Source organism: Podarcis bocagei, assembly GCF_964188305.1.
Source record: "Podarcis bocagei genome assembly, chromosome: 7".
NCBI lineage: Eukaryota > Metazoa > Chordata > Lepidosauria > Squamata > Lacertidae > Podarcis > Podarcis bocagei.
The window spans coordinates 51,927,563-51,954,727 of NC_138132.1; the positions used below are offsets into that span (position 1 = coordinate 51,927,563).

General features: G+C 44.2%; 1 protein-coding gene across 2 annotated transcripts in view; it reads right to left on the reverse strand.

Moving 5' to 3' along the window:
- The window catches only part of LOC308591707 (thyrotropin-releasing hormone receptor-like), a 37,357-nt gene that overhangs the window by 5,843 nt on the left and 4,349 nt on the right, over window positions 1-27,165 (reverse strand). Inside the window, exons 1-4 of one of the 2 annotated variants that reach the window (XR_014010224.1) lie at window positions 16,202-16,537; window positions 11,275-11,776; window positions 9,995-10,430; window positions 5,910-6,525 (exon numbers count right to left, since the gene is read on the reverse strand). Coding sequence is in view for 1 of the 2 variants with exons in the window: in XM_081202607.1 (XP_081058733.1) it covers window positions 6,106-6,525; window positions 9,995-10,430; window positions 11,275-11,735 (1,317 nt within the window). In the remaining variant the exon portion in view is untranslated. Of the gene's footprint in view, window positions 1-2,376; window positions 6,526-9,994; window positions 10,431-11,274; window positions 11,777-16,201; window positions 16,538-27,165 lie in introns of those variants that run through there. The other variant, XM_081202607.1, reaches the window with a different exon arrangement.

Consider the following 27,165-nt stretch of genomic DNA (forward strand, 5'->3'; position numbering starts at 1 on the left):
TAGCTGGGGATGATGGGAGTTTGTTTCTTATTGCATTTATTTCCCACTTTTCCTCCACAATAATAAAATATTTTTTTAAAATAATACTCCTCATGATCTTGAGGTTGTTCAGATTTCCTGGTGGCTGATATTTACATGACCCCCCCAAAAAAGTTCACATTCATTACACTCATCTAATTAACCACAATTAACATCATCATAACTAGTTTAGCACTTGGCTACAATTTTGACCCCAATTTTGCTGGAGCATTCCTAAAGCCAGGGGAGATTTCCACTGCCACACAACAAGCTGTGCACCTCTCTGGGAGCTAAACAGTACAAACTGAACGTATTTGGTGATGACTTAGTATTGACTTTACAGGAGCCAGAATCTAGTACTAAAAGGGTATTGGAACTGATTCAAGAATTCGGACAGGTAGCAGGTTTTAAGTTGAACAAGATGAAGACTAAGGTTTTAGAGAAAAACTTAACTGTGAATGAGAGAGAGAAGTTTCAGGAGGAGACAGGGCTAACATTGGTTAAGAAAGTGAAATATTTAGGGGTTAACATGACTGCCAAAAATGTGAACTTATTTAAGGATAATTATGAAAAATGTTGGGTTGATGTGAAAAAGGACTTAGAAATATGGACAAATTTGAAGTTATCATTGTTAGGCCGAATTGCTGTGATAAAGATGAATGTGTTGCCAAGGATATTGTTTTTGTTTCAAACATTGCAAATTTTGGATAAGATGGATTGTTTCAAGAAGTGGCAGAAAGATATTTCCAGATTTGTTTGGCAGGGCAAGAAGCCTCGAATAAAATTTAAGATATTAACTGATGCCAAAGAAAGAGGTGGATTTGCCCTGCCAGACCTGAAACTTTATTATGAATCAGCTGCTTTTTGCTGGCTGAGAGAATGGCTGCTTCTTGAAAACACTGAAGTGTTGGATCTAGAAGGCTTTAATAATGCATTTGGCTGGCATGCATATTTGTGGTACGATAAGGTAAAAGCACATAAAGAGTTTAAAAATCATATTGTTAGAAAAGCATTGTTTAATGTTTGGATAAGATATAAGGATTTGTTAGAAAAGAAAACCCCAAGATGGTTGTCACCAATGGAAGCGAAGGCACAGAAAAAACTCAATATGGAGGCTAAATGGCCGAAATATTGGGAAATTCTGGAACAAGATGGAGACAGAATAAATTTGCAGAGCTTTGAAAAATTGAAAAACAAAGTGCGAGATTGGCTCCATTATTACCAAATAATGGAGGCATACGATTTGGACAAAAAAGTTGGTTTCCAGGTGGAAAAATCAAAATTGGAAACAGAATTGCTAGATCCAAAAATCAAGAATTTGTCAAGAATGTATAACTTGCTGTTGAAATGGAACACTCAGGATGAAATGGTGAAATCAGCTATGATTAAATGGGCACAAGATGTTGGACATAACATAATGATGGCTGATTGGGAACAGTTATGGACCACAGGTATGAAATTCATGGCATGTAATGCCTTAAGAGAAAATTTAATGAAAATGATTTATAGGTGGTACATGACACCAGTCAAGCTTGCAAAAATTTACCATTTGCCCGACAATAAATGTTGGAAATGTAATGAGACTGAAGGTACATTCTTTCACCTTTGGTGGACATGCCCAAGGATTAAGACATTCTGGGAGATGATTTATAACGAAATGAAAAATATATTTAAATATACCTTCCTGAAGAAACCAGAGGCCTTTCTCCTGGGCATGGTCAGCCAAATGGTGCCAAAGAAGGATAGAACTTTTTTTATGTATGCAACAACGGCAGCAAGAATACTTATTGCGAAGTATTGGAAGACACACCTGGGAAGAATGGCAGATGAAGTTGATGGACTATATGGAACTGGCGGAAATGACTGGCAGAATCCGAGACCAGGGAGAAGAGTCGGTGGAAGAAGACTGGAAAAAGTTTAAAGACTATTTACAGAAATACTGTAAAATTAATGAATGTTAGAAAAATGTTGGAATGAAGTTATATGGCTTTAGTAGAAATGTTATAAGGAACTAAGTATAAATAGATTAATAGAGTATTAAAGGAAAAAATAAGGTTAGAATGTGTCAAGATAATTATAGGATAGAAAACAGAGGAAGATGGAAAGGAATTGCTGAAACAATTAACAGAAGTGGAATACAAAAAGGGAGGTGTGAGGAGGTCGTTGAAATAAGTGAATGAAAGATAAGATATTGAAATTGTTTGTTGTGTTTTAAACGGTTTTTGTTTTGTTTTGTTAGTTTAATGTGTTAGTGTTATGTAGTGTCTTTGTATTGTATTGTATTGTATTGTATTGTTGTTGTTTTGTTGTGTTTAAACTGTTGGAAAAGTAATAAATATTATTTAAAAAACAACAACAAGCTGTGCATCTCTCCTACATCCCCACCAATGGAGCAATAGAAAGCCCATCATAATGGTCGTTTCTAAGATGATACGTTCATCTATGCAATGAGAAGAGAAAGAGAACTCACTTCGCATATTTAGTGTGCATAAATCATTTGGCCTACAGTAACCAAGATTAAAGAGCATTATACATTTTCAAATAAAGCTCACGCACGAGTGTGACAACGGAAATCAACTTTGAGCTGGAGACCATAAGCTAGCACTCTGTCTCTTTCCAGTCTTGTGGGAGGGAGGTGTAAATAAGTGGTTTTTCTTTTGAACTTCCATACTGAATTATGCCTGGGAGGAATAAATTGCTCATCAGCTGTAGCTTCTGTGTTGGAGCCAGCATGCTTAATGCTGTTTTGATTCGGTAGGTCTGAGGACTGACATTTTAGAAACCATTGGGAGTATATTCTGAGAGTCTTTGGATTTCTTTGCGTGGGGGCAGGGGATCCTTACCAAAGGACAGAAAGCAGACAATGAGAGATGAACTTTTCTGTTCTGAAAGAGGTGGGGAAATCCCATTGACAAAGAGTAGTGGTTAGCAAACTTAAAAACAAAAAAACTGTTCTCCCGGGCATCTTTTGATGCTTTCCTTCATTTTTTACTCTGCAGCGTTACTCTTTTGAAATTAAGCAATGGGACAGGTTGTTCCCAGTGGTTCCCTAGTTTTTCTAGAACATCCACCTTCCACTTGCTGTTGACTGTGATCTCAAGACAGGGTGGTCATTTAGAACGTAAGATGAGCCTTCTGGATCAGGCCAATGGCCCATCTAGTCCAGCACCCTATTCTGACAGTGGGCACCCAGCTGCAAGCAGGACCCGAGCCCAAGAGCCCTCTCCCTACCTGGGATTCCCAGCACCCACCTGGCATTCATAGGCATTCTGCCTCCAACAGTGGAGGTAGAACATAGGCAGCTTGGCTAGCAGCCATTGATAGCCCCCTCCTCCATGAACTTGGTTGCCAGTTTAACTTTCTCTTTAAGAGGTGGACAGCAAATTGCAGCAATGCAGGTTCCTTCAGAATCCTGAGTCAGCCTCTGGGTTTTAGAGGAGACCCAGTGAGGATGTTATTCCTGCACAAAGTTCCAACCCCAGAAATGCAAGTTTCAAATGAGAATTGTTTTTCCACCGCATTTAATTAAATCTTATATACTCTCCGTGGTTCGATTCTCTCTTATCCACCTCTCTCTGTGTACAGAGTTACATCACTCACAGTCTTTGCCTGGTGTCTCTCTCCAAATTCTGAAATACTTATCTATTTTGTTTAGCTTTCCTCCCATGCTCTATGACGGGCTTCAAAGTTTCATGGGCTGTGGAGCTTTCCAATTACAAGGCTGCTGCTCATCCTCTAGATGTTGGTTTGCCTGTTTATATAAGGTGGGGCCAGTGCTTCCTTCCCTGTCCCATCACACACACCCTACTCTAGGCAACTTCCAGCCTGGGCATGTTTGCATTATCATTATCACCATTCTAATTATATTTAATTTTATTACCCTCCCTTCACCAGCAGGTCCCAGGGTGGTCATATTTCCAATCCAGGGACTAGGACCCTGGGCAGACAGCAGCATTGAAAACACCTGCTGCCCAAGCTAGGTTTGCACAAGCTGCTGGGGCAGCTCTATAAAGCCTGGCTGTCCTTGGCTGGCTAGTTCCTTTGCTGTGTCCTACTGGACAGCTCCAGTGTCAAGGGGAGCCTAGCCACATAGCTCAAAGTGAGCAGAAATGAGTCACCAGCAACTTGCGCAATAGCATTTACTTTCCAGAGTCTACTTTGCCACTATCATGTGTACACCTTCCCCCTGATCCAGAAAAGCCAATGTGAGGTCGTCCAGATGTTGGACTACAATTCCCATCATCTCTTGCTGAGACTGATGGGGGTTGTGGTCCAGCAACATGTGGATGGCACCAGGGCACCTGTCCCTGCCCCCAATGGATGCTACAGTCTACCACTGGAGCCTTGTAACATTTTATTCTGTGTCTGTTGCCATGCAATGCTATGCCCAGTAGTTACCCAATTCAAGTCACCAAATATCTCATAAAACATTTTCTTAAAGGCCACCCTTGACTCATTCCTAGATGTGGGTGGAAAAGGGTACATATCAGTTCAAAGGCTGAGTTACAAAGGTTTAGATGCTGCTGTTTCAGACAGCTTGTCCCTGTTGAACTGAGCACCTTCTGGGTGAATTTGCACTTATAGAATTGTAGGAACCCCAAAGGGTCATGCAACCTAACTCCCTGTCATGTAGGAATCACAATTCAGGCCTGTGATGCAACTGTGTTTCTGCCCATTGTAAGACCAGCAAGATCATTCCAGCACAACCTGTCTGCAGCCTTGAGAGCAGCTTTTCCCAACCTGGGATGCCCTCCACACATCACTGGCATCCCTGACCACTGACTATGCTGGCAGGGACTGATGAAAACTGGAGTCCCAAACCTTTGGAGGGCACCAGTTTCAGGGAGATGGGAGCAGAGAGAGTTAAGCACACCTTGTCCCTTGCTTCTAGAGCAGCAAGGCAAATAAAAAGGAGAAGTATCTATATCCATCTATCATCTATCTATCTATCTATCTATCTATCTATCTATCTATCTATATCTATCTATCTATCTATCATCTATCATCTATCTATCTATCTCTATCTACTGTATATCAAAGATGCCAAAGCAAAGCAAGTCATGGTCAGTGGACTATGGAGTGACTCTTTTCAAGGAGGAGTTTGTGCCATCTTCTTCCCCCATTTGCAGCTCTCTCATACCTGGGCAGCAAGGGAAACTGTACTGTCTCTAGGTACTCAGCTCAGACCTGTGCACAAGCTAAAGATGCCAAGTTTTTATAGGGGTCCAGGAGCATCAGCTGGCTTGCCCTGGCCTCTCACTGCCAAGAGGCTTTCTTGGCTGGTGTGGTCTGTCCCCTTGCAGCTCTCTCTCGTTTCCCTGGAGCTGGGGTGGAGCTGGTACACAGTCCTGATTCTGGCCCAGCATCCTTTAGGTCCTGAGTACAGAACTTGTAGCAGGGCTCCAGCCCTGACAAACTCCTTCCCAGAGTCAGAAACACAATTCTGTTCAAAATGGTGGGTGAACACTGATTTGGGCTCCTGAAATATAGCTCAGGGGTTGCTCAGAGCACCAGTTTTGCCTGCCTGCAGATGGTCCCAGGCTCGATTCTGGCATTTCCAGGCAGGGCTGGAAGAGCCCCCCTGCCCCCTGCCCTGTCAGTCAGCATAGACAGGACTGAGCCATGGGTCTGACTCAGTAAGGCAACTTCCTATATCACAGTTACCATAGCTCCCTGCTTGGCATGCAGAAGGTCCCAGGCCCATTCCCCAGCATATCCCCATAGGGCTGGGAATGTCACCAGTCTGAAATCCTGGACAGCCTCTGCCAGCCAGTGAAGACAATCCTGAGACAGATTGACTCAGTAGAAGGCAAATGCCTCTCTTCCTATTTAAACAAGAACCACGAGATCTTATTATATTTAAAGGAAGTGTCATGACTCAGTGAGATCACTTGCTTTGCATGCAGAAGGTTCAATCCCTGGCATCTCCAGGTAGAAACCGAGTCAGTGTAGGCAATTCTGAGCTGGATAAACCAGTGGTTTGACTTGGTCTAAGTCAGCTTCCTCCCTTCCTATAGATCTAGTTTACTAGGAGAAGTAAAGCAACTGGGAAGTGAGAAAGGAGCGAGGCAAGGGGAACTGGGGCATTTAGAGCACGCTGAAATACGGCTCCTTCTCTTTCTCAGATGCAGGCACCTGCTCCAAAGCAGGCAAGTCCTCCTCTTCGCCTCCTCCTGGGGACGGTGGCCCCTTAGCCTTGATGTCCCCATGCGGGTGGGCGTCAGGTTCCTTCTTCATGCTGGAGGCTGCATAGAATCTGTGCCTTGGCTGCTGCTCCACCTTCCCACACTTGCAGAGCTTCTTGAAGGCCAGGCGGAACTTCTGGGACATGAGGTTGTAGATGATGGGGTTGATGGCGCTGTTGGCGTAGACACAGACCCTGCAGAAGAGGATGAACCAGCGGTTCAGGTAGGGGTGCTCCATGAAGGAGTTCACCAGCACCAGAGTCCGGTAGGGCATCCAGAGGAGGGCAAAGAGGACCACCACCACGGCCAGCATTTTGGTCACCTGCAGAGGAGCAAAAAAGAGAGAGAGGTGGGTGGCTTGGATGTCTTTAACAAGTTGCAGGTTTTCAGCTGCTTTTTCCATTTGCTTGCCTGTTTGGGATGTCATAGATCAGAAAATTCTACACCAATTCTACATATTGCCAGGATCTGTTCCAGAAAGGTGTAGGAATGAGACAGATGGGCCATTTTTATATTGCATACATTTTCTTCGTGTTGGCAAGATTTATGCAGCAAAAGTAAATTTTCTGCAACCTTGTATGTTTAATGGGCATCTAAGAGCAACCTGCATTTGGCAGATGATGGATATCTGTGCAGAAATTGAGCCGTACTGAGACTGAGAACATGCCTCTATAGGTTTGAAGGTCCTTCAGGTTTGAAGGAGATGGTGGTGCTTCTCTTGCACATGATACAGATTTACTTGTGCTGCATAACTGCAAGATAACCAAAGTGTATTGTGGTCTCAGGACAGTCTTGACACTTCATTTGACTCTTGCACCTGGGTTTTAAATGCTCAATAAATGCATGAATAAATCTGATTTTTAGCTTATCGTATATTTTAATTAGTTTTGAATGTTTTAAATAGTTGCTTTTACTGATAATCTCATTGTTTTATTCTTTTTGTAAATCACTTTCAGATTTATTTATTTGCAATTAAGCAGTATATCAATTTTAATAAATAGATATGAGCAAATAAAAAGGGCATGGGACAAACTCACAGAGAAGGAGAGATCCATTGTATGGCCATTTGCTATGAAATCTGGATGGAGCCTCTCTTTTCAGAGGCAGTCTATCTCACAATACTATTTGCTGGGGAGCAACAGCGAGGGAGATGCCTCTGCTGGAGGGTATCCTGAAAGCATCTTTTGGCTACTGTGGGAAGCAGCATGCTGCAAAGCACCCAGTTAAAAAAAAAAAATCCAAGTCAGTAGGGCTGTTTCTTATTTTCTTAGTGCCTGGGGCCCAAATGCAGCCCTTGCACCACCATTCGACCATTGCTACCTTGGAGCACTCCTTTCCTGTGTGTAAACAGGGAGAGATGGAACTGCAAGGTCTCTCCACTGGCTCACTTGGAAGACTAAGAACTTTTGGCTCCTCTTTTACAAAATGTTCCATTTCAGCTGGTCATTACAAGAGCTTTGCAGCTAAGAGCTTTGCTTCCCCCCCCCCCAACCCTTCTTTTTGTGGCTTGGAGGGAGTTGATAGAGAAACGTTAGAAGACACAGCCATTCAATGAAGCTGAATTTTGGAAGATTCAGGACAGAGAAAGGAAAGCACTTCTTCCTTCAGCGCACAGTTAAACTATGGAACTCGCTCCCATGGGAGACAGTGATGGCCACCAATTTGGACAGTTCTGGATGAAAACTGGGCAAACTCATGGAGGAAGGGGTTAGTGATGGCTGCTAGCCATTAGGGCTATGCTCTGCCTCCATAGCTGGAGGCAGTAATGCTTCTGAATACCAGTTGCTGGAAACCAAAGGAGAGGAGAGTGCTGCTGCGCTCATGTTCTTGAGGGCTTCCCACAGCTATCTACCTGGTCACCGTGAGAACAGGATGCTGGACTCAATGGGTCATTGGCTCGATCCAGCAGTGCTCTTCTTATGTCTCTTAAGGGCAGGGGGTGCCCTATCACTGGTATCCGGAAGGCTTTTTCAACTGAAGTGTGGAATAAAAGTGCTTTAAATCCAACACATGCTTTTAGCATCATGACACCAGTTCTCTGGAATTCTCTCATTCCAAAAGTGAAGCAAGCCCCAGCATCGTGACATGTTCAACGTTTGTCAAAAGCTTTTCTCCCAAGCCTTCCCAAATTAGCTGGCTTTATTTCTGTCATCTTTAATTCTCGTTGTTTATGATCTGTATTTTTTATATATATTTTTAATTTCTCTAAACCGCTCAGTGTTTCTCTGGATGTAGAGCAGTTTTACAAATCCACCAACGAACAGGTAGGAACAAGAGAAGCATTGCCCAGAGCCATCATCAGCCCTGGATTTGTGGGGTGGGAGCGGCACCGTCTATTGTGCAGCTTCCCTTTAGAATTCTCTTTTCAGCCTGCCCTTTTTGTACCAGGACTCTTTCCAAAGAATTAAAACAAAACAGTGTCAAAGCCATCGCCACCGTGCAATGTTGATGAAGGCTCTGAGAATGCTTCTGGCTCCTTGCTTGGCAGACGGCGGTGGTGATAATTCAATTCCATGCAAAGCCAACGTGTTGGCATGCCAAACAAGACAAATGTTGGCAAAGTGAAGGTGACACATCATATGAGTGATTCTTTAAAAAGGACTTGGATCTGCTTGGAAATTCACGTTACTATTTAGAAACCCTTCGTCCCTCCCTGCTCAGCTTGGGATTTATTTGTTTGTTAGTTGGGGAAGCAAATGCATTCTGCACATGCCCAGAAGCACATCCTGATTCCTTAGGCTCCATATAGGCCACTTTTGGTGGCCCACTGTGTCCCTGAGTTCTGGTCAGCTAATCCTGACCAAAAGTCAATTCTGCATTCTTTCGGACATGTTTTTAAAACTGCATCGTTCGGACAGCGTTTTGGAATGTGCTGGGTTGTGTGTTTTTTTAAACCAACTGTTTTTTATTGATAAGTTATTGGTGTTTTTACTATTGCTACTTTTGTATCACGGTTTTATGCTGTACAATAGATGGGTTAAAGAGATTATTTCAGCGGGTGTATTTTGCATGACAGCTTCCTGCAGTTCTATATCCCTACCTCACCAAAGATCAGGGCCGGGCAGACTTTAGGCCTGCAAGGTTATCTATGAGTCCCTGCAAACCCCCCCCCCCCTTTATTGCACATTCATCATGATTTGTGCTCATGATTATATTGGGGTGGTCACATGCAATTCCACTTTCAAACCTCTTTCCACCTGCAAAAGCTTTGTGCCAGACATACTGCTTGGTTTCCAGTCTGTGCAAGCCCCATAACCTTCCTTTGAAACCCCTAACTTCTTATCTTATAAACGTTCCAGTTTATTTTACTTGTCCCACTTCTGTTGTGCTGTCATGCAAATATGCCCTTTTACAGTAGATGGCAATAATGAAGTAATATATTTCCCTATATGAACCTATCTGGATGCAAAGATGCTCAGTTTAAAAGGGTTTTAAATTTTGTTTTTAACTAGTTTGTTTTTCTTTTTCTTTTTAATAATCAATATTTTTAAATGTAAGCTGCCTTCGATCCCATCTTGGGAGAAAGGCAGGATATAAATATATTTAATCCATCAATCAATAACACTGGGGGAGCATCGAACAAATAAGACAGTGAAATGATGTGTGGATGGTCCAGAACAAATCCGCCACTAACACACTATGATTGTGTCAATCACAGAATACACTGCTGAGCTTTTGGACCTCTTGCCCGCACGACACTGTTCTCTCCAATCCCCCTGAAAGGCTGAACCTGCCTGCCCATTGGCCTGAACTTGGCAGCACCTGACAATCTCCAGAGGGCTCTGCATTACCTGCTTCCTGGAGGAGACGGGCACTCTGGTTCTTGAGCCGCTGGCCTTGCTCCGGCTGGCCTCTGTGCCATTCCTCTCTTTGCCAATCCTTACTTTGCAACTCTGGTCTTGCCAGCGTTGGGTGCAGGCAGTGGGCTGGTGTGGAATGGGGCTGCGGAAGAGGACCCTCCCGATGAGACCATAGAGCACCGTGGAGAGGAGCAAAGGGGTGACGAAGAAGAGGGCGAAGTCGAGGAGGTAGATGGGTAGGTAGAGGTTGCGGGAGACCTTGTAGCCACACTCCAGCTGCTGGCTTTTGTTGACAGCAATGTCCACCAGGAAGAACCACAGGGTGCAGTACACTGAGGTGAGGATCCAGACAAAGGTGATGATGCGCTTGGCCCGTGACACCGTGCACATCGCCTGCGCTTTCATTGGGTGGCAGATAGCAATGTACCTGGGAGAGATGAAAAGGAGGAAGTTATTTGTGAGCAAAGACATAGCACTGTGCTGAAACAGCAGTGGGGAACCTCTAAGCCATGGACCTCAGGGGGCCCACCTGGCCTCCCCATTCAACTTGCCAGGTTGCTTTGACTAAGCCACACGCACTTGCCCTACATGGGATACCACTTATTGTTTAACACTGATTTGGGGCAATGTTAATTAATTGCCACTGCATAGAAACAGGCAAATCAGACCCACCCAAAGGGCATGTTTCAAGATGGAGAGAGAAGCTGATCAGGCAGCAGGCCTGCCCAGTGATGGTCCAATGCCACTGGGATGCCACTGGGGGCCAAGGACCGCATCTGTATGAAGTGGCAGAATGAGGATGGAAATACCCTGAATGATGGGCAGGGATGTGAAGATCTCCTGGGGGGAGAGACTGGGAGAGAAAGAAAACCTGGGAGGGGCTGTCATTTTCTCTGAGGGTGGGGATCAAGAGCTGCTTTTGCATAGAGAGAAGATTGTGTACTTACCTTTTAGGCTGCTGCTGTTCAAGGTATATCTGGGTGCACTGTTTAATTCTGTGTTGTTAACCACTCTGTGGTCCTTTGACAAAGAGTGGCATATAAATTTAAGATAGAAATAAAATAGATGGATATCCCTGCTCTAGAGTCTAAATTAGGGGTGTGGAATTTGTGGTCCTCCAGATGTTGCTAGACTACAACTCCCATCATTCCTGGCCATTGGCCATGCTGGCTGGGGCTGGTGGGAGTTGGAGTCCAACACCATCTCAAGGGTAACGCATTGGATACCCCTGATCTAGTAGAATGGAGCTACTCCTAAGAATCTTTTCTTACCTTTCCACAGTGAAGGCAGTGATGGAGCAGGATGATGCATTGATGCCCAAGTACTGAAAGAAGGTGATGCCAAGACACCCGGCAAATCCATAGATCCATGTTCCTGCCAGGCTGTCAGAGATGTTGGGCAGGCCAGCAGCCACCAGAACCATCAGATCAGCCACAGCCAGGCTAACCAAGTAGCAGTTGGTGGGAGTCCTCATCTCACGGGTGGTGAGGACCACCAGCACCACCATGACGTTGCCGATGATGCCAACTCCGCAGATGCCCAACACCAGGAAGACGGAGATGACCTTGTATTCAAGAACATCCAGTGGACTATCGCTGCCTACCAGGGATATGTTGGTGGGACTGTCAAACTTGCTGCTACTGTTCTCCATGGCCAGGATGAAAGCGAGGAAGGTTTGGGTCAAGAAAAGCACAGAATCAGATTTCACAGAGGAAGGTCTCCTCATTCCCATTCAACTCCATCAGCACTTTCCTTTAGTCAGATAGGGAAGCCCTGAATAGTAAACAGATCAGACAATTAAAAAAGGAGCTGGGACCGAGCAACAGGAGCTCATTCCGTAAGGGGATTCAAACCACCAACCTTCTCATCAGCAGGCCCAAGAGGCTCAGTGTTTTAGACTACAGCACCACCCGCAGGTATAATTAAATTAGATTCTATAATGCCACATTCACACCATACATTTAATGCACTATGTTATCACTTTAAACATTATGGCTTCCCATCACCACCCAAAAATTCCTGGGAGTTTGTTTGTTTGTTTGTTATGGGTACTGAGAGTTGTTAGCAGACCCCTATTCCCCTCTCAGAGCTGTAGTTCCCAGAGTGGCATAATATTCAATCCCTCTTCACAGGCAACTCGTTGAACTGTAGCTCCATGAGGGGAATAGAGGTCTCCTAACAACTCTCAGCACCCTTAACAAGCTACAGCTCCCAGAATTCTCTGGGGAAAGCAGTGACTGTTTAAAATGGTATCATAGGGCTTTAAATGTATAGTGTGAATGTGGCCTAAGAATTCTATTGGGGTACATGGAAGAGAATCAGACTCTGATTTTTAAAAAATATTATACTGTCTGGTGGCAACAGAATGTTCAGTAGCTCAGCACTGGGAGAAAGCAGATAATGACAGCAGTGAGTTTCAGGTGTGGTTAGTGTGTAGTTTTGCTGGTATTAGCTTAAGTTGGGGAGAGAGCAGCAGAAATGACAGCATTGCTGCTATCAGTAAAAGCACACTTGCATATTTGGTGTGTGGGGCTAGTTGTCACTGCTGTATTTCCATATTTTGGATCTACTAGCAGGTATTATGGTCCCTGTATGTTAGTTGTTTCACTTTTATATTGGTGGTGTGGTATTATAATAATTGGGATTATTATTATTATGTTTATATACCACTTAATGCCAAAATAGGCTTCTAAGCAGTTTTAAAAATATATAGAAACTAATTACACAATATTCTTAAAATGCACAGTAATTAAAAATACAACATTAAATGCACAACAAAACATACCATGCCTAATTTTCACACCTCTATCATCTCCCCTCTTCCACATTTATTTTGTAAACTCTCCTCATTGCGGAGTTGCTCCATCCCCTTGGTTATTTGGCCACCCTTCTCTGCACCCTTTCCAGCCTGTTCCGGCGGGCTGATTCTGTGTGGTTGGTGCTGTTTTAGCCAGATTTCACCCGCAGCCTGAACATCAGAAAAAAGGGAATAATTCTCCCAGGGCTTAACTCCAAGTAAACATTAAAAGGATTTCACTGTTAACTAATTAACTGGCTGTTGCTTTGTTGGCATTGTCCCATGACAGAGTCTTATTGTTGGTAGTTCTCTGTTTATGGAATGCCCTCCCTGGAGATATGTGTTTGTCTTCCTTTTTATTAACATTCAGGAGCAATTTTAAAACATTCCCATTCACCCAAGGCTTTATGGCTAAAAGATACTATTCCAAGTAACCTTGAACCTATGTGGTGGTATGTGACTGTTGTTTTTTTAATAGATGTTCTTCACTATAATAATAATATTGTAATGATTTATTACTTATTACTGGTTTCCCCAGCCACTCTGGGTGGCTTCCAACAAGAGACTGAAAATACATTAAAACATCAGTCATTAAAAACTTCCCTAAACAGGGCTGCCTTCAGATGTCTTCTAAACGTCAGATAGTTTTTTTTATTTCTTTGACATCTGATGTGAGGGTGTTCCACAGGGCGGGCGCCACTACCGAGAAGGCAACTGCCAGAAGGCCCCTTGGTGATGGACCTCAGTGTCCGGGCAGAACGATGAGGCTGGAGACGCTCCTTCAAGTATACTGGGCCGAGGCCGTTTAGGGCTTTAAAGGCCAGCACCAACACTTTGAATTGTGCTCGGAAACGTACTGGGAGCCAATGTAGGTCTTTCAAGACCAGTGTTATGTGGTCTCAGCAGCCGCTCCCAGTGACCAGTCTAGCTGCCACATTCTGGATTAGTTGTAGTTTCCGGGTCACTGCTTTTTAAAGCTTTTAATGCTTAAAAGAATTGTATTGTTTTGCTAATTTGTTGTTTGCTAGCCTGGAAAGAGAAGATAGAAATCTGATCAGTCCATAAATAGACCTTTACCTTCATGTAAAAATGTGGTCCCCCACTGAATCAAAGGGGCCATGACTCGAATGCTGACTCTGCGATGCAGGGCTCTTAAAGGACCCCTTGCCATTCACACTTTATCAGGGCTGCCTTCTTTTTCCACCAGCTTCAATGAAAAGGAAACCTAAAGATGAGCTTTTTACTTCCAGAGTATACCCATAACAATCTCAGTGTTTGCCTTGTTATAACGAAATGCCTATTCTTGCCTTCCCACCAGCCATGACACAAACGAACCCAGGACAGCAATGAGAAGCATAGGTGAGCATGGAAGTGTTGGGGAGGCAAGAATGTGCCAAAAAAAAATTGCCAGACATATAGTGAGCAGTGCAGCTCTTGACTGACCTAGTCAATCAGCTTGATTTTAGCAAGAGCTATCAGAGCTGGGGAACAGGCTTCTGCATACTGATTGCCCTCCTGGAGGTGCCCACTACCACCACCAGGGAATGGAAATCCTGGAGAGCCAGGGGTGAGGGGGTCCATGCTTGGTGCTCCTGAGCTGGAACATTGCAGTGCATTGATGTGTTTGCATTTAATTGAATAATGAATTGATTAATCTGTTTAAAAAACCCTGGAAATTGACCAATTTAGAAACCTTCTGTCGGTTTACTGCCAGAAGGTTTATTAGATTTTGATGCATTCCTTCGCTCTCCCTCTCTCTTGCTCTCTCTCTCTTTCTCTCTGCTTACAGCCTCTCCTTCCCTGATACGCTGCCTTATCTGGAAGGATGCTACACTCAGTGTGTACTGAGGAGGGATTTGAACAGAGCGGCTGCTTCCCCCTGATCTTAACTAAACCTTTTTCTGCTGCTGTTGAGCGTAAAGGGTGCAAAACATGGCTGAAGTCAGTAGATGCCAGCCCGTTCCCACAGGCACACCCTTCCTCTGGTACCCAGGTGACCAGCCACTTCACAGATTCCTACGGCAACCTGTATTATTCTCTCCAAGTGCCCACAATGTGAGTTTTGGAGATAAAATGCCATGGCCAAGAAAGGGAGACACAGGCACACGAATCCTCACTGAAATCAAACCATTGCCTTGTCTTCCAGCAATTTATTTATTTATTGTTAAATTTATACCCTGCCTTCCTCCCCAAGGAGCCCAGAGTGGCCATCAGAAGGGTAGATGGACATGGAAGTGGTGGAAAGACAAGAATGGGATCAAAAGATGCCAAACATTTGGTTTCATTGACCCTATATTGGCCTAATTTGCCCAAATGGCATCCTTCCTGCTGTTGATGGATTCTTCTCTGTTCCCTTTCTCTCTCTTTTTTTTTGGGGGGGGGGGGACAGCCTCATCAAGACAGGTCAACGCAGCCAGCACATTGCCAAAAAGAAACATTATTGTGAAAGCTATTATTTGACCTCTGTAGATTCATTATTCCGTAAGTAATATTTGCTGTTAAACATAACATACACTCAAGGGTTGAAAAATAAACCACTCAGACACACCTGAAAAAATATAAGGGAGGGAGGGAGGGAGGGAGGGAGGGAGGGAGGGAGGGAGGAAGGAAGGAAGGAAGGAAGGAAGGAAGGAAGGAAGGAAGGAAGGAAGGAAGGAAGGAAAGGTTTAAGCAGGAAGCCTGGGTGAGAATGCAATGTGTGTGCCACAGAACTGGTTGCAAAGTATGCAGGAAGGATGCATGCAAGGTGTCTCTCACAGGCAAAGTGTCAAAGGGGAGAATTCTAATAGGAGATTAACTCCATGGTTTGCCAAGGCATCTTAAAGGTGCAAAGCATGACAGGTTACCTTGCCGACGGAGCTTTACCTAAACATTTACTGCAAAAGTTGATGCTGCTGATGTTTGTTGGCTCTGTGTCCTGTCACCTAAAACCTGTTTGCTCCTCCTCCTCCTCCATATCATTCAAGAATCCCCAGATCTTTTCTGCTTCTTTCTCTGGGATAGGCAAACTATACCCACAATTGAGCCTGTCCCTGCGGATGCCTTTACACATTGAAATCTATAGGATCGTCTCATTTAGGGAGAAGGGCTGTAGCTCAGCAGTAGAGCACCTGCATTGAATGCAGAAGGACCCAGTTCCGATCTCCAGGTGGGGCTGGGAAATGCTCTCTGCTTGAAACCCTGGGAAGCTGCTACCAGTCTGTGAAGACAATGCAGAGATAGATGAACCAGTTGCCTGGCTTGGTATAAGGCAATACCTTAAATGGTCTGGTAAAGACTTTATCCAAAGCAGACAAGTAACCACCTAGGAGATCACCCTCTTTCCTCCCTCTTTCCAAAACCTATTACCTTGGTTTTTAAAAAAGCAAAACGAAACCGGGAACTAACTTTTCCTGCAAAACTTACCTTCTTTTTTTGCATCATTCTTAGATCCTGGACGAAACTGGAGGCAACAGAGGAAGGAGAGTTAAAGGCATGCAGCGTCCCTGTCCCTCACCTCCTCTCCTCTCCGTCCTGCTTTGCCGGAGTCTCTGTATCTCCTGCCTCTTCTACAGCATCTGCCTGCCTCTCTCTTTCTCTCCCTCCCTTTTCTGTGTGGCTCATGCAGTTTTTGCTGGCAGATATAAGGGGGACCCTTCGTCAGCTGATGTAACTGCACTCTGGCAGGGCTACGGTATGAGAGGAGAGACCCTCTCTTTGTTGCTTCCCTGGGATAAATTGCAATCAGCATTGTTTAACACACAATCAGGGAGTGTAGGAAGAGCGAATAAAAAAAGGGCCACTGCTCATCAGTTGTTTTTATTGCTTGCTCTGTTGGCCAAGTGAGGGATATTTTGACAGCTGTCACCAAGTGGAAAAGCACTCAAGTCCAGACAGGAGGCGTGACCAGGGGAGGGGCCTGCTGAGAGTCCTGAGGGCCAGATAGTGAAGCCTTGAGGGCCACATTCAGCCCCAGAGCCTGAGGTTCCCCACCTCCACTTTACAGAATTATCTTCATCCCCAAGTTGAGCATATGAAGCTGGTTCTGAGTCAGACCTGTGGTAAAACTAACCCAGTATTGCCTACTCTGACTGGCAGAGATTCTCCAAGGCTGATAGACTATGCTATCAGGAGCTATCATCCAAGCTGAGGGTATCAGCTTGGTGGCGCCTGCTCTTGAACCATCTCTGAGGGCAGAATTTTGTAACCACTGGTGAGTCCTGATATGTGACCTTCTCTAGGACACGCAGAGAGTGTCAGTTACATCTTCTGTGGACAATATGGGGATTCAGTGTTTTGACTTCTTTGTAGGGTCTGGCCTACACAGTTATTTCAGAATGGATGCATCTGCCAAAGGGCTTGAGTTCAGTTCCTTGTCCATCCACAGGTTCTCTCAGTGACCTTGAGCAAATTGCCTAGGCTTTGCAAAAATAGCCACTCTGGCTCTGAATACAATTCAGTGAGAAATGTGTCATTTTATGTCTTTGCCAATCATCCTTCTTAATATTTGAAAGCAAATTATATCAATTACACACAGACAGACAGAAAGAGAGAGACTCTCTTTCCCCTTCTTGCTATCAGCTCTTGGGTTATTCAAGGAGTTCCAGAGCAAATTGTTTCAAAGAGAAGAAGAGTCCCCCTACCCGCCTGTACTCCTGCAGATCTTGTAGTTCCCCTAAGCCTACTGAGTGCTGATACCCCTCTCTGGCACGGGGTGACAACTTGAATAAAACATTGTGGGGGCCAAGGTAAGCCCTGCCCTGCATAATCAATGAGATGATGCAGTGCACGCACACCATTCAAATGGTATTGCCCATCTAATTTGTGGGGGCCCGGCCCCCTCAAATATTTTATTTACTGAAGCTCCCATGGCCCCTAGGAGTTGGCTCCTATGCTCTGGCACGTGGTTTGGCTACATAGGAATCTACATTCAGAGATTGAGTCTACTAGTGGTATATTATGGCATTCAGCCCAGTGCCCTCAGATGCTTCAGACTACAACTCTCAGCAGCTGCTGCCAACATGAGCAGTGGTCAGGGATGATGGGAATTGTAGTCCAGCTATGTAGTGGGGGCCACCAAGATGGGGAACCCCTGTGTATAGGATGGTGATAGAGGTGAGCAACCAACACAGGGTGTTGTGCTCACACATACTGAATGACCTATGGACCTTTTGGAAGTACAGCAGCATTCTGTGTACAACTTAGGGGGTAAATTCTGTTTGTGAACTAGCCAAGAGAGAGATGGATGGAGGTATTGCTTAGCAACCAGGTGAAAATGCATGATGTTTGCTTAAGTAGCATGTGTCCAATTCGCTGAAGGAGTTTTTCTTCTATATATTTAGGTGAATGTCTCCCTGCCCCTGCTATATACAAGGCCTGAAGTAAGAAAGACCAAAGCTGAGAAGTATAATTTTAACTGATTTTTTCTTAAATCTAGCTGATCCCTTCTAAATAGAATAGAATAAATTCAAATATATCCTCAGTAAGTTGGAAAAAAATGCAGTGAAAGGGTAACATTTTGTTATATATGGTAGACATGCAAAGTGATATCTAAATTTTGGACTGAAATCTTTGATGATATTTATAAAATTGCTAACTAAAATCTTCAATCTAAACCACAATTATCTTTATTGATAATATTTGATAACTCAGGACAGAATATAGTTTTTAACAGCCTTATTATTTTCTTGGTAACAACAGCTAGATTGGTAATAGCAAAACATTGGAAAACTTCTCATTTTAATTTATTTAAATTTTGGTGCCAAGAGGTTTGGCAGATTTCCCTCATGGGAAATTTATTCGATAAAATGAAAGCACAAAGTAAAGATCCATAAGTTGACAAATGTCATGTTGTGTGGTATAAATGTATTAAATATGTGTCTATGTCAAAAAAAAGTCTTCACAATCCAGCTCTGTAAACCCATGAAAATTTTGGACAACTACACTTGGGAACCTGGAAATTTGAATAATAATGAAATGGACTTACATGCCAAAATGTAATGTCTCAAACTTTACAACTCCTTTCCCTAGGTCTATCTATGTTATTGTTAATGATGTTGTGTGTTTTAATTGTTACACATGCACGCACACACACAAATATATGAGAAAGACAAAACTTCTCTGTTTATTTCTCCACATATTATACACTGATCTTGTTTAGTTTTCCTCCGTAAAGTGTTATCAGGATATTTCTCTCAGGAGAAATTGCTTACATTATTGCAAGCAGTGTGGAACATTAATTCAACAGTCACAGTTCAATGGCAACACAACAGGGGATTTGGAGACTGCATAGACTCTCCACATTTCATTTTCCACAGGAACAAATATTTACATTGCATAAGTGTAAGTATACAAGTAAGATACACCCCCATATTTATTTCTGGACACTACTTTTTGGTACACCAAAAGTGAACAAGGAATTGTGGGATTCCTTAGCCAGAAAATGAAGTTATTGCTTTCTGGAAATGATCCTGGCTCAACAACCGTGGGAACAGCCTGCTATCTTACTTTCACCTTAAGTGGTTCAAATGATATTGTAAAGCAGTGGGATAAAAATGCTGCACGTCCCTGGTACTTTGGGGAAGAGCTGAAGCTCAGGACTGCAGCACATTTTTGCATACAGAAGGTCCCAGGTTCAGTCCCTGATGTCATCTTCAGGCAAGTCTGGGAATTTCCCTTGCCTGAAACCCTGGAGAGCTGCTGCCAGTCAGTGTAGACATTACTGGGCTAGATGGACCAACAGTCTGAATATAAGGCAAAGTTCCCTTTGGGTGGAACCTCCTAGGAGACACAAGTCACTGGTGGTGGGTGGAGCCAGAGGCAAAAGTGGGTGTGGCCAGCATGATGGCCATGACTCTTACCTTTGTACAGTAGGCTACATTCCAACCATGTCAAAGTCAGAGGTTTCTAAACACACGCCTGTCTCTCTATCCACCTTCCATCCAGGCAAGCAAGAGGCATCCTCACAGTTCAAGAACTCATCCCAGCCAGGCAAATGCACTCAAGCAGTGCTGGTACAAAGGGTGTGGACTGGGCAAACTTCTGAGGGCAAGGCAGAGGTTCATATTTGGCTCTCATGTCTGAGGTTGCCAATCCCTGCGCTATGGAAAACACCACCTATGGAAAATAAGAAGCCTGCTTTAAACCAGTGGTTGCTTTCTACAGGTTGGGGTGGGGGGTAGGCTTGAACCCCAACTCCTCTCAGCCCCAGCCAGCATGTCCAATGGCCAAAGATGGAAGAAGCTGTCATCCAACAACATCAGGAGGGTGACAGGTTGCTCACCCCTGGTTTAAGCTCTGGTGATTCTTTCCAGATTTAGCTCTGAGAGCAGCATGGGGTGGTGGCTGAAGAAGAAGAAGAAGAAGAAGAGTTTGGATTTGATATCCCGCCTTTCACTCCCTTTAAGGAGTCTCAAAGCGGCTAACATTCTCCTTTCCCTTCCTCCCCCACAACAAACACTCTGTGAGGTGAGTGGAGCTGAGAGACTTCAAAGAAGTGTGACTGGCCCAAGGTCACCCAGCAGCTGCATGTGGAGGAGCGGAGACGCGAACCCGGTTCCCCAGATTACGAGACTACCGCTCTTAACCACTACATCACACTGGCTCTCACTGGCTGAGGAAAGGGGAGTCTCGTGCTTTCATCCACACCTTGTTGTTAGGGCCCACAAAGCAGAAGGGGTTTCAACCTGTCAGAAGACCCAAGACCAAGAAGTTGATTTTGTATTTCTGCAGCAGCCAAAGGAGCAGGAAAGACTTGACTGTTGTTCTGGGTAATAGTTTGAGCTGAGAGGTACTGAGGCAATTCTGCCTTGGGAGATTGGAAGGGAAGATTTCTGTGGATTAACATAAAATCAGAGCAGAGCTGAGGTGGCAGTGAGGGTGACTCACTTGCAGGCCTATTATGAGGGGGTGGAGGGGGGGAGAGAAGAGATTTTGTCTGCTTCCATGGTGGATCACTCATCATCAAGCATCCCCCACCTCACCTCTGTCTCTGTGCAGTTTTCCCAGCAAGCAGCCCAGTCCTCAAACCATTAAGCCACAGCCATTTCATCTGCTCAGCCAAAGGTTTCAGAGATGCCTTAGTATGGTTTTACACTGGGCACCAGTCCTACCACTAGGCAGGGTCCTTTCTATTGTGCATTCATGTTTATTTGACTTGAAGATTGTGTTGGGATGGCTATATGCCATTCTATTTCCAATACGGTTTTGGCTGAAAACACATTTGTGTGGACATATGTTTCATTTTCAACCAGTGCGTGTCCCATAGCTTCCCACTGAAATACTGTCACTTTTAAAACCACAAAGGTTTCAGTTTTTGTTTTTTGTCCTGCTTCTGTTGTGCTATAGTGCATGAGTGCCCCCTCAGGGGGCAATAATGAGTTAACATGATGTGTGGACAGTCCAGTACAGTGGTACCTCGGGTTACATATGCTTCAGGTTACACACTCCTCTAACCCAGAAATAGTGTTTCAGGCTAAAAACTTTGCTTCAGGATGAGAACAGAAATCGGGCTCTAGCGGCGCGGCAACAGGAGGCCCATTAGCTAAAGTGGTGCTTCAGGTTAAGAACAGTTTCAGGTTAAGTACGGACCTCCGGAACGAATTAAGTACTTAACCTGAGGTACCACTGTATAAGTAAATGACTTTTGCGTCAGTGGCATGTTTCAGAATACACACACACACACACACACACACACACAACCCACAAGTCTCAAGGGGCCCTGAGGCAGCTACCTCAGCTGGCAGATACAGGGGAACTGGGATCAGCAGCAAATAATAGATCCACACTGTAATTTTTAAGCACATCCAGTGCACATTTAAAGCACATGACCTCCCTCAAAGAATCCTGGGAGCTGTAGTTTCCTCCTCACTGAGCTAAAATTCCCTACATCCTTAGCAAACTATAGTCCCTAGGGTTCTTTGAAGGAAGCCATGTGCTTTTGTAGCACCCTGCTTGTGGTTAACGCTTAGCTGGAATGAAATATTCAACGCAGCAACAGAGAAATTAAATAATAATTTATTTGTCAGACAAATAAATGAGAGGCACAGTGGTATATGGTTACCAAGCTCTGGCCCCTGCCTCCTGCCATTATGGCCAGCCCTTATATTTCCTTAATCCACCCCCCTTTTGCTGCTCCTGTGGCTGCCTCTGTTCAATCAGCCTGCTTGAATTTCCTATTGGCTGATTGCTATAACCAATTTTAAGATACACCCATATCCATCCTCCTGTCCTTATATGGCAGACAAAGAGCTATATATTGTTACATCTATAAATGACAAATAAGTAGTAATATATCTTACATGTGTCTCAACAAAGAATCTTAATTACCAGCTCACCTCTTGCCCTCCTTGCCCTCCAAAACAGATGGTTAATAATTTTAAAATTTTATCTTGAACAGATGTCAGAGACCTTGGGTTCACATAAACATTGAAAGATCTCCTTCATTTGAAGGTTTCTAAACAAATGTTTGACAACTAATATATCTGGATGGCGTCTCATTGTCTAGGAGGAAAACACTCTCAAGGTTCTCTAAAAACAGCTGGCCTGCCTGGCATGAAACTTTTGAAAATCTAAGCCCATTTAATTTAGGAACCTGATCAAGATATAAGCCAATATATGCCTTGATTAAAAATGCAGTCTATATTCAGATGCCACATTCCCCCCTTTCAAGCTCAAGGACCAAGCGTCCTTGATAGCTTGATCTGCATCATATTCTGAGTTAAAGCTCTGTATAGGGCCATGACATGAGGTAGAGTTTCATTCGAAATCATCTTGCTAATTGTACTTCTAAAACATGAGATGATACATGGCATCATACATAAAACCATCACTACTACCGTCAAGAAAAACAAGCAAGACAATAGTATCCCTTTGAGTCCTGTGACATTGGGTAACCATCCCCTATCCCATCCTTCCCATGTTTGTACTGGGACATGTGCTATATTCTCCATCTTTGTGGCCAACACACGGATTGCCTCACCATTATCAGAAATGTTAAAGCAACAGGCATTCCCTGTCAAGTTCAAGACTCCACATAGGCAAGTACATAATCCATTCCCATTTTCAGCTGCAAAATGCGGCTCTACTTTCATCCAACTGTTGTGCAATACGTCTCAAACTCTGGGCCGTTACATTGGTTACAAGTTCCACTACTGCTTGCAATCGAATTATTCTGTTTAGATTATAAATAGGGTCCTGTGCCCCTTGTATGAGCTCACCAGGATTCCAGGAGGCAGGATCATAATAGGCTATAATGCACTCTGGTGGCCAATCATCAGTACCGCTCCAACTTTGGGTACTTCCTCCTGCTATATGAGAAATATCAGCGTTTCTTCGTGTTCGCTTGGCCAAATTAGTGGGCAAAATCCACATTGGTGGTAATACCCATCCCAGGAAACAAGTCCCACTCCATTTGGAAGGGAGTTTCTTGTATGCCCATTCTCCACATATCCACCACAACCATGGGTCTGAGGGTTTTGGTATGTGGAGTGCATGAGGCGAAATATCACAAGGGGTATAGAGTTCACAGTGCAGTATGTTAGATTGCCTTTCTCTGTCACAGTTATGTTCCATACCACTTTCCATGCATGAATAAAAGGGGTTGCACAGGGCAAGGTATTCCGAGTTCGATAGGTAGTACCGTTTGCCCAGGTATGACTATTCTTAATATAATCCCAAGTATAGTGACAATGAGAAGAGCCTATCATGGTAGAATCAGCTGCATCTGATGATTTATGTACACAGAATTCCCCTTGTACAGGTATAACTCGTAATGTTTAGTTGAGTTCCATCCGGGGAAATTCTGTACTTCTGTTTGGTGTAGCATTTCGCTTACCATACCAATGGCATTTATTGGTATCGGTAATAAGGGCACACCTCCCTCTGAATCATCTGGCCCAAGAGAGCAAACAAGGCAATTAGTCCTATTTGCAACATTGGCTTACCATTTCAGCTAAACCTACCCACATATTGTGATCATAGCGGAATCCATATTTAGCAAATTTGGTCAGATTCAAGGACCCTCCCCTTCCCAAGGGATCAGGATTAATAATAAAATCATGTTGATGTCTAGCATATGCATTCCTTCCACAAAAAATTACCTTATTGTGTTAGCAGAAAACTATTAGTCCCAATATAATTCCCCCAGTGACAGAAATGGGGAACCACCAAGACCAAAACATATATCCCAAGGATCCCCAATGTGTAATATCCCTGATAATTGTTCCACAAGGGGGCAGTCAATCAATTGTATAAGAGAATCTTCCCGCTCACAGTCTCTGGTTCAGACGCTCCTCAAGCTTCAGGCGTGCGCAGGTCAGCCAGCTTCCAGGTTTGTGGCTGCAGCAGGCCGGTCGTCTAATGTTGCCCGAGACCTAGCCCGTTCCCGGTAGGGCTAGATACAGGGGTTTTTGGAGAGAGTCAGTTTAAGAGGATTAGAGGGGTCACCTTTGCATGTCCAACTGCCTTCGGACTTCTTCAAACGGGAGTGATGAATCCAGGGGGGTCACCTCAGCTACCTTCACCGCTGTTGGAGTAGAGAGCAAGACGGTGTAAGGTCCACGCCACTTAGGTGCAAGTGGATCACGTTTCCACTCTTTCACCCATATGCTATGCCAGCCTGAAGCTGATGAATCGGCACGGCAATGCTGCACGGCGTGCGCTCGAGGGCCCACCTGTTAAGATAAAAAAACAAACAAACAAACACGGGAGAGAGACAAAAACACGGGAGAGAGACTGCACTTGTCCCTGTGTCACATGGTCTCTTATTTGTTTGAGGTCAGTTGGAATATCCTGAACAAAGGAGGGCGGCCTCCCATACAGGAGCTCAAAAGGTGACAACTTAAGTCTTTTGTGGGTGTGCACCGAACACAAAACAGTGTTATGGGTAACACGTCTACCCTCCTGAGACTTTAAACATATTAGTGGGCTTCTGGCATGCCCTGCAGATACCTTGCACAAGCGTCTGGCGGTAGGTGGTAAGCCTGGCCAGGTGAATTGCATTGTTTGGATCCCAATTAGGATCTTCCAAGGGAAAGTTGTCCTGGAGATGACGGTCAATATTATAAATATTTCCCACTCTGGCCTGCTCACGCAAATATATCTGTGCCTTTTCAATTATGTCTCTCCTTTCCTCAGTGGTGAACAGAGTATTCAGGAGCTGGCGGCAATCTGTCCAAGTAGGACTGTGAGTATTTATTATTGAAGTCACCAAGTCCATCATAGCCTGAGGTGGCTGTATTGCTTGCTGACCGATCAAGGTCTCCCTGTAACTTCTGTGATAATTCTCTAGAACTTGGATGTACAGGGGTTTGGGGTGGGCAATTAGTTGTTCCACTAAAGGAGACTGTAGATGGAGTTCTACTGGGACTCACAGGTGGAATAACCACTTCTGCTTGGGCTTCATTATAGAACTCCAATGCCTCCTGAAGATATTTATCATAATCTATCAAGGAATCAAGTTCTGTGACTCCACCCCCATTATTCATTCCACTTTCTTGCCTTGGGGTTACAACTGGTGGAGTGTTTGGATTTATTTGGCAAGATTACTTTCCTAGCTTTGGCTTTTACAGCCAATAATTTGCATCGTTGGACTTTGCATTCCCTTATCCATGGAGGATTTTTATTTAATGTGCTCAGCCAAGAATCTATATATGAAAATTGTTCTGGGCACCCTCCAGTCTCTTTGGCGAAGTTAGACCAAAGTTTGCTTACTAAATTTATATCAAAGGTTCCTTGAGATGGCCATTCAATATTTTGATTCGGCCACTCTAATTCACATAACGTTCTCAGGCGCTCTGGCGTCAGTTTGACTCCATATGCCCCTGAGAAGGCTTTCTTAAAATTATTTAACATACATTCAAAAGGTGTACTTCCCCCCTTTGAACCCCCAACTCCCATTGTATGGCCCTGTGAAGTATCCACTCAGTCACTCACACACACACCTTACTGGTAAACGAAGTAGTACTCACTCCACACTTAGGTCAGCTACACATTGTACTTTCTCACACATGCAATGCGCCAGATACTTCACCACACACTACCTCCCATTCTTCCCTTTTCCCCCACCAGATCACCATCTGATATACCCAGCCACCTAGCGTACTCAGTTCCCCTTTACTGAGACGCAGAAGTTTGATCAGGACTTCTCTTCCTCCCAATTAATTGGAGGGCCAAAACCCCTTAGTGCACTTACCCTTAGCTGGTTCCCTGTTTATTTCTCTGGTCCCCCCCGGTCCGTCGCCGTCGGTGGGCAGGGTATCAGACAGACGAGACTGCTGCGTTCCCCTGGAAAAATTTTTTCCAGTGCGCGCTGGGTAGGCACAGTTGTCCTCTCTCTTGTACCCCGTCCAGTGAGGCGAAGGCGCTGCGTTCCAGCAGACCACTTATCCGAGTCGCAGGCACCATAAAATGTAGCACCCTGCTTGTGGTTAACGCTTAGCTGGAATGAAATATTCAACGCAGCAACAGAGAAATTAAATAATAATTTATTTGTCAGACAAATAAATGAGAGGCACAGTGGTATATGGTTACCAAGCTCTGGCCCCTGCCTCCTGCCATTATGGCCAGCCCTTATATTTCCTTAATCCACCCCCCTTTTGCTGCTCCTGTGGCTGCCTCTGTTCAATCAGCCTGCTTGAATTTCCTATTGGCTGATTGCTATAACCAATTTTAAGATACACCCATATCCATCCTCCTGTCCTTATATGGCAGACAAAGAGCTATATATTGTTACATCTATAAATGACAAATAAGTAGTAATATATCTTACATGTGTCTCAACAAAGAATCTTAATTACCAGCTCACCTCTTGCCCTCCTTGCCCTCCAAAACAGATGGTTAATAATTTTAAAATTTTATCTTGAACAGATGTCAGAGACCTTGGGTTCACATAAACATTGAAAGATCTCCTTCATTTGAAGGTTTCTAAACAAATGTTTGACAACTAATATATCTGGATGGCGTCTCATTGTCTAGGAGGAAAACACTCTCAAGGTTCTCTAAAAACAGCTGGCCTGCCTGGCATGAAACTTTTGAAAATCTAAGCCCATTTAATTTAGGAACCTGATCAAGATATAAGCCAATATATGCCTTGATTAAAAATGCAGTCTATATTCAGATGCCACACTTTAAATGTATGGCAAAGATCTTCCCAAAGTGTTGGGGGGACAGAGCTGGGTGTGTCACGTGGCCTGGCCACTGTGCCCTCTAAGCTAGCCTGATGTCAGGTGTGATGTAGGGTGCTGTCCTGTCACCGGTGCTGAAGTAAGACGGAACTGCCAGTTCAGTTAGTTTCTCTGCTTGGAATAGGAGGGGGTGCTAGATCTGCTTTTGCTTAGGCCTCAGCAATGTTTCCAGATGGCTCTCCTTTGTCGGAAGCAAAGGTTTA